The sequence below is a fragment of the Atta cephalotes genome (genome assembly GCF_000143395.1).
Source record: "Atta cephalotes unplaced genomic scaffold scaffold00009, whole genome shotgun sequence".
In the NCBI taxonomy this organism is placed as follows: Eukaryota; Metazoa; Arthropoda; class Insecta; order Hymenoptera; family Formicidae; genus Atta; species Atta cephalotes.
In genome coordinates this window covers 6,216,608-6,225,378 of record NW_012130073.1, presented here as the reverse complement: position 1 = coordinate 6,225,378, position 8,771 = coordinate 6,216,608, and the positions used below count along the sequence as shown (strand labels likewise).

The following is an 8,771-nucleotide window of genomic DNA, read 5'->3' as shown; positions in this document are numbered from 1 at the left end:
ATATATTNTATATATATAATTAATATAATATATATATTATTATTATATATATTTTTTAATACCGTATTTTCTCATGATGGTAAAAATAAGAAAATGCAATACTAAAAAGTTGATAGTATTTAAGTAAAAAATTATTAAAAATCAATATTTAACGGTTTTTAGTAATTAATATTTCGTTAACATTGTGAAACTTATAAAATGGTAGAGAATTTTTCGACTCAGTTTAGTGCACTCTACCTGGTCATATTTTAATGGTGGTGCCATATTTTAATGACACCCTGTATAAAGGGTAATTAGATATAAATATATTTGTCAATATATTCTCCATTAAAAAAAAACATATCAAGCGAAATCTACGTGATCTAGGTTTTTTAAATTAAATGTTAAAATTTCTCTCTGTAATCTAAGTTTTTTAAATTAAATGTTAAAATCTTCATTTAATAAAAATTGAAATTGAGCAAAAATAAATAAAAAAAAATAGAAATTTGTTTAAAAATGTATAACTTAACATTAAAAAACTAAATCTTCATTATTTCAAAAAAATTTGAGAGTACACTAAATTTTACTTTTACTAAAAGTGACCAAGATTGCAGACAGAGAGTTAAAATTAAATAAGCGGAGTGTATGAGAAAGATTCTGAAAGATAATAGAACAAGAATTTATTCGTTCCCGCATACATATAAAAAAATGATAATATATACATTTTAAGAGATACATTTTAATGCCAATAAAAATCATATAAAACATCTAGGTATTATTTCCAGAAAACGGAAATACGTAGATCAAATAATCATTTTCATTCGTGCATTAGATTTTTACTTCGTGAAAAGTCAACACAAAGTTGTGATTATATATCATAATTTTTACATCATCTCTTGATTCAATTGTAAGCCTTAATATTCTCAATTATTCGGTAAGAGTTCATCAATCATTCTCCAAGAAGCTCAATGGTAGACTTGTCTACATTTGTTTCAATTTATGTTATTCTGATTTCCATGTTTATCCGACAGAATCTGATAGGCGTGAGTGTGCTGCATGAATTCTTACCACGTGTTGGCAAAAGGAATGATGCGCGGCCTACTCGCATACTCGCCGTCGTAACAGAGAGATACAAACACATTTACGCGTGCGTATACATATATGAACGTTTCTGTGTTGGTGAATGCGCCGTTAGTCGACAGTGGGAACGTAAACATGGCCGCAGAGAGTGGCGACGGTTTGCCAATATCCCCGTCCGAGAAATCGCTCACCGGTAGCCTCGCGTCCGACGAAAACGAAAAAAGTGTCTCACGTTCGCCGTCAAGTTATTCCATACGGGAGGACAAATGGCCCGATCTCGTCGTGTCCAGACCCAGAAAACTCGATGCCTGGTGGTTGCCGAGACGTGAGTACACAGTCCGATGGTTGCATGGTCCCATGATTCGGCGCGCTTTTTAAAAGTTCGGCGCTCGCGGGCTCAGCTTGGCGCCCGCGTGTTAAGCGCGCGTGGATGTACTATGCGCCCACGTGTCATTATTATTGTTTCTTTATTGACGATCATTCTGTCAGCTAAAGACGTTGTATAAACTCTATATAGATAACACATGTTTCAATAATTACGTAATTATGTCAGATATGTATAACAATGAAGCTGCAAGCAACTGTACTTTTCTTATTGCATGGATTATAACATTTTCATTTTGTGTTATTAATTAAATTAAATTATAAATTTATATGTTAGAGACAAGAGACTTAGTTTTTAATATATCGTGTGGTATGTATTTTTATAATTTTGTATAATATGATTAAGAATTTGAATTATGACTTTAAATAATGCGCTCCAAACAATATTAAATTAACAACACTATATAAGTTTTTAAAGATAGACAAAAGGAGTAAATAAATAAAAAAATGATTTAAATAAAAAATGATTAAATAAAAAATTGATTTTTGTCTTGCTTCTAAACGTAAAGTTTTCGATTATTTTTGAATTTCTTATAATTATTATTTCTTGTTAAAAGATATAAACGCTATAAAAGCTTACAAAATACCAACTAACATCTATATGTTTTAAGAATTTCTATAACTATTTTAAATTATTTGTGCTTTTATTTGTCGTAACACGTAACACACACGCAAATTTTATCTCGTGTCTGTATTTTATATAGTATTTTACAACTATACTGTATTTTACAACAAATATTAACAAATAATATGAAATAAAATGATTGAAATATAACATGAAGCTCCGTGCGAGATCGACTTAATCAATCGGCGGATTCAACCCCGATCTTCATCTTATATGCTTCAATTTTATGTTAATTTGGAGAATTTGAAGAATGTGAGGAAAAATATAAGTAAAAATAGTAATTCATTTCGGGAATTTATATTTTACTTATTTTTTCTATATAAATTAAATTTTCTATATAAATTAAATTTTATATTAACGAAGACATACAAATTGATATAAACTATATAACTATATAACACTTACAATAAAAATCAATATTTATTTAATCAAATCTCTTTTAATTAAGTGTTGATTTTCAATTTTTATTTTATTTAACTTACAATTATCAAAATTTAAATCTTTCTTTATACATGAAAATATTTTTATATGTAACAAATTTAATCAAGTTTATTGAATTAATGTAAAGTAATTCAGGAAGATGCCATAAGGGGAAAGATGTCACTTTGTTAGAATTTTTTTATTGAATATTGGTCATACTGATTATACAAAAACGTGTGGTAAACAATTGCGCAGTTATCAATAGAAACATGAACATAATAATTCATGCCAAAATCGATTCGTAAAAATTATACGAAATACGAAAAGATAGATCATGAAATATGCTCTTTGTAATATTTGTTAATAACTAAGAGCTGTATTTCGATGCTTAGTGTAAAATCGAGCAAATGATATATGTTTAATTAGTGTTCCCTGGAGGTCATGTGGATAATATTCAAGGTGCGTCATCAAAATCCGGATAAATTTCAATTTAAATTTTCCGCTATATTGTGCCTCCGCCAGAGGTTGTTGTTGGCGTCCGAGAAAGCCTGATGCTTTTAGTAAACAGTCATTCTCAAGATGGCTGCGATGTTGAAACCAAATGCGGAGTATAATCGAAAATCCGCGATCATCGAAGGCCTTCGCACTGGGCACTCAGCAACGGAAATAATTCGATTCTTTGGATACTCGAGATCAATTGTTTATGACATTGTGGCAAAATATGCTTTAAAACAGTCCAACGAAGATTCCAGTATGCCTGCGAGAAAGAGTCATTCGAAAGAACGCACCGCGAGGACCCCCGCAGTCATTGAAAGGGCTCAAGTGTTGATTTCGGATGATCCCAGGGCAATCGTTGCGAAAATTAGCATCAATTGTTGGTGTAAGGGAGCCAACAATGCGTCGAATTGCCGAGGAGGACACCTTCGATACAAATCATACACATTAAAGATATGACATGCTCTCTGCTGCCAGGACAAGCCGAGTTGTTTGCCTCGGTTCCTATTTCTGGCCTCCCAACGGCCCAGATTTAAATCCCTTGGACTACGTATGAAGCATAGTTGAAAAGATCACAAATAAGTCTCGGCATCCCAATGTGACGTCATTAAGAACTGTTATTGAAACAGCATTCATCGTCATGGACACCGCTACATTACGGCGTGCGTGCGAACGCTTCAGATCGAGAATAGAGCTAATCATCGTCATTCAAGCTAATGGAGGATATTGAATTGTGCTCTATAGGGATTCCCTAAGTGCCAAAAAGGATAAAAAGGATTTTTTGTAATATTTAATTTTTCATTAAAAACATTTTGTTTAAAAAAATTGTTCGATTTGTCCGGATTTTGATAATGCATCCTGTAGATTATAATTTGTAATATTCTTATATGCGTAAAAGTTGCAAGTGAATATTCCTCTTATACTTGGGGATAAGATGATAATAAATACAAAACCCACAAAAAATGCTGTTTAAATGAACAAAAATATGTCCAACTTATTTCCTACATTACTCTCTTTCATATTTCGTCAATTTATGTTTTATCATACCTTTATGTTCTTATAGTTTAAAACCCTTGATTATAGACTAAATAAGTAAAATATGCAAGTTTACATTGCATCACATTATTTAATTGTTTGTGATATCTTTTTCCATAGGAGATGGCATCTTACTCGTATATATAGGAGGAAGATGCTACTTTTACAAAATATAATATATCAATTTTTTTTAATAATATAAAACATCAAAAGTTTAATTTATTGATTTGTATGAAAGATTGCTAGAATATATATATAATATTTTTTCGTTAATTTAATAACATTAAGAAGTTATTCAAGAATAAAAGCTTAAGTGTGGCATCTTCACCTCAATGACCTAAATTAATTTTACTGTGAGATTCATTAAACTTTTTTATCAGTACATTATTATGTATTATTAATTTCTGTATCTTTGTTTGCGCGGCGTGCGGACTTTACAAATATCAAGTGATGGTGCATTGTCGAGAGCAATGATCTCTTACATGTGTTCTTGACATGTGCTATGTGCAAGGTTATCTACCACGCAAATAATCACGAAAAGAAAAGAGAAGACTAAATACAATGGTACGTTGATATTAGTTTTAATACGATATCGGATATTTTTAATGCTGTTTCTTTTTTGTAATTAATTGATGTGATATGAAAATTATAATGAAGTTATTTATGTTAAATTTTCTATATAATAAACCTGTATTTACGGCTGCTTTAATTTTACGTGACATGAATATATATTAAAAATTATAGTTCAAATGAAATAATATTAAAAAATATTTTAAAATGTTAATCATTTATAATTATGTATAATATATTGATCTTTTCGAAATATCAAAATAAAATCTTCGAAATATCAAAATTATCCTCTTTACTTTCGTTTTACTATCCTACTCTTCTCTATGAGAATTTTTGCAAATTTTATTCTTATTGTTGCGTGCTGTTATACCGGTAAAGCAATACAGAAAAGATGGCAGCACCACATAGCAATGCGCAGCGATATACCCGATATTGATTATCGTAGATGGAGGCAAAGTCAGCGGGAAAATCAATATCCACATTTTGCCGGCGCTCTCGCTATTTTCGACGTGAAATTTTCCTCGCTCGACATTCCGTACGATTTTCAAGTTGTTTCTATAAGTGCGCTGATTCCTGAACACGCGCCGCTTTGTGAGCGAATAATCATATCATTGTACTACGATGTAGTCGCATTAGTGCGCGTTTATCATTTCTTCTTCGCCTAAGCTGAGATTTGCCATCTCTTCGCTACCTGCAGTTTAATTGGAGCACTGCTTATTAAAACAAGCATCTATTTGTCTTCAAGAGACAAATAGCTGATCGAAGGATAATATCTAAAGAAATAACAAGAAACAGCAATACAATTAACATATACTAATTTATCAATAACGTGAAATTTGATTGCAATATATATATATATATATATATATATATATATATATATCATCATTTACTGGTGACTCATGCATTGCGACACATTTTTCTATCAGCTGATCGATGTAACAGAAGAAGAAAATTCTCTACTATGCAGCATTGAACAAATTAATATTGTGAAGTAATAGATCCATAGATTAAAAAAAAGATATTGGAAGAACAAATCGACGCTTATTAATTCTGATCCACTCATTATTTTAATAACGAAAAAAAATCTATCTCAAATAAAACGAGCTATTTCAATCTATGGAAATTATTACTGAAGGAAATAAAAATCGTCTATATAATAGTGAACAAGCGTTGAAAGATATCACATAAATCTTCAAGATCGATTGAGATAGCGGCGATAGAGGAATTGTCTTCTATGCGGCAGGAATCTCTGACTGGTCTTAAATTGCGGCCGCCGGGCGATCACGGTGGTGTACATCACGGCGGGGTCATGCTGGAGGAAGATATGGCTGGTGCCCAGGACACAATATATCTGTGCAATTTTCGAGTGTCGGTAGATGGCGAGTGGCTCTGTTTAAAGGAGCTTCAGGATGTCGAATTCTCACTCCAAGATTCAATGCAACAGTCACCTTCACCACCGCTCGCTCTTAGTGGTATTAATCATCATCATGCTCATCATCATCACCATTATCACCATCAGCAACAGCTTCCCGAACAGCGAGAGCTTCGCGATATTATGCCAAGTCCACCGCCATTGCAGCACGTCTCCAGCTTGTGTCTGTACTGGATGTTACTGCACTCGCTCGTTTTAATTATTGGGATATATTTAGATATTGAATCAGTTTTTTTCATACAGCAAAATTTGATTAATTGTGTTGACATTTATACGGGAATAAGTTTCGCTTTTCTCGCTTATAATGGAAAAAATATTTTTTCCTTTTTGTCATGCTTTACCGTGGACGTTTTGATTGGAATGCATTTTTTAAATAACTAAATTTTTTAAATAACCATTGCAAACCTCTGCTTACTCTGTTTTACACTTCTTTATTTATATTTTATTTATTATAGAACGTATGAAATCATAAAATTAACGCACAAATGCTATGCAATCATTTTTACATCGTTTAAGTACCATTGTGATTTTAGGATATTTATATATTCAGGATTAGATACTTGTCGTCGAATTTGAAGTTACTTTTAACGAGGGAAATTAATTGAGATCATACTGCAAGTTAGAACACACACATATTGTTTTTGCAGCACGTGATCCAGTCATCATCGAGAGGAGTAATCTCGTTAACATTTCGAAATTAATCGTCAAGGAGCTGATCGAAACATCCTTGAAATATGGTCGTATGCTCGATTCTGATCATATGCCATTGCAACATTTTTTCATCGTCCTTGAACATGTGCTTAGGCATGGTTTACGGCCGAAGAAGGTAAAATTTAATGCCGTTCGTGCAGACAAAGGAGTAATTTTTACAACCTGATATTAACAGGCCTCCGATTTCAGGGTCTTCTCGGACCCAAAAAGGAGCTATGGGATATTCTTCAGCTCGTAGAGAAATATTGTTCTGAAGCACAAGATATTACGTCCAGCATTCGTGATTTACCTACTGTTAGGTACTGCATATTTTTATTCTCAGAATGTGATTCATATCTACCTGCTTGAATGTGCCCAATTAATTAACAAGATGTATAGCTTATATTTTATCTGTGATAAAATGAAATACGCATGTAATATTTTATGTTAGGATTTTTTGTTAAAATGTTATCGTTACAGTTTATATTAATCAATGATGGAGCAAAATTAGATTTTCTCAAAGAATTGTTCTTAGAATTTTTTAAAAAGTTCCTTATTATTAAAATTATTTTTATATTTTTCTTCTTTTTCTTTATATCTTTATATCTTTTCTTTATATTTTTCTTACTTCTTTAGTAGTACAATTATATTTAATAATTTTAGAATTTAAATTAATTTAACATTTTCATCGGTTTTTTTTTGTAATTACCAAGTCTGAAATATAATATTTTGAAATCGCTATCATTTTTAGGACGGCTATGGGTAGGGCGCGGGCTTGGCTGCGTATGGCATTGATGCAAAAGAAATTAGCAGATTATCTCAAAGTTCTGATAGATCACAAAGATGATATTTTGTCCGAATACTTTGAACCAGATGCTCTAATGATGAGCGAAGAGGCAATCGTAGTAATGGGTTTGTTAGTGGGATTAAATGTAATCGATTGCAACTTCTGTGTAAAGGTCAGTTTGGATTATTGTCGCGTCTTTCACGTATATGAAAGTGTGCATGATTGCGTTTAATTAAAGTAATAATGATATTAACTCAAGATCGATTATAACTATTGTGACAGGAAGAAGACCTCGATTGCCAGCAGGGCGTAATCGACTTTTCACTGTATCTACGCAATAGTAATCATATACCTGGCGAATCGCCAGATGATGAACTCGAAACCGACAATATGACTACAGTGCTTGATCAAAAGAATTATATCGAAGAACTTAACAGACATTTAAAGTAAACATTTATTTCACAAATTTTAAACAAAATATTGCGCATACATACAAATGTTATTATACGATTTTTTGATTTCTTCTGTCATTTTTAGTGCAACAGTAACGAATCTCCAAACTAAAGTAGAATCTCTGACGACAACAAATGCTCTTATGAAAGAAGATCTTGCTATTGCTAAAAATAATATTTTATCGCTTCAAGAAGAGAATAGACAATTAAAAAAAGAACTTGGTATTGAAGTTAAAGATGCAAACGAGGTATTGATGCAATCAAAATTTCATGTTACGTATAGATTGACGTATTACTGAATGATTGATTTAATTTCAGAATGGAAAAATACCTCTTAAAATAACAGAAACGACTGCTGAAATTGAAGAACTTAGATGCAGAATAGAATCTGAAAAAAAATCACGGCAAGATCTAGAAAAAGAACTAGAATTGCAGGTTAATAAGAATATTGTTTTATACTTTTTTCTGTATCTTTACATGAATAGAATATTACAACTCTTAATACTTTCCTACAACGATAGATTTATTTAAAATTAAGTAAAAAAAAATAGTGATTATGATAAGTATTTTTATCTTTTTTTATATAGATTAGCATGAAATCTGAAATGGAAGTAGCTATGAAGTTGTTAGAGAAGGATATACATGAGAAACAAGATACTATAATATCTTTAAGGCGTCAGCTGGAGGATATCAAATTAATCAACTTGGAAATGTACAAAAAGCTGCAGGTGGTGTAATTTGCAACTTTATTCTTGTATAATTTTTAATCTCGTGATATAGTCTACTTTATCTAATTAATTATTTTATTAAACTTTATGT

At 31.4% G+C, this 8,771-nt stretch overlaps 1 protein-coding gene across 1 annotated transcript in view; it reads left to right on the top strand.

Annotated features, from left to right (window-relative positions):
- The first annotated feature begins 5,825 nt into the window (after positions 1 to 5,825).
- Positions 5,826 to 8,771, top strand: part of LOC105627583 (protein RUFY3) — a 15,793-nt gene continuing 12,847 nt past the window's right edge. Inside the window, 8 exon segments of the mRNA XM_012208865.1 lie at positions 5,826 to 6,186; positions 6,671 to 6,849; positions 6,924 to 7,033; positions 7,465 to 7,672; positions 7,783 to 7,946; positions 8,038 to 8,200; positions 8,271 to 8,387; positions 8,540 to 8,680. Of these exon segments, the coding sequence (XP_012064255.1) occupies positions 5,826 to 6,186; positions 6,671 to 6,849; positions 6,924 to 7,033; positions 7,465 to 7,672; positions 7,783 to 7,946; positions 8,038 to 8,200; positions 8,271 to 8,387; positions 8,540 to 8,680 (1,443 nt within the window).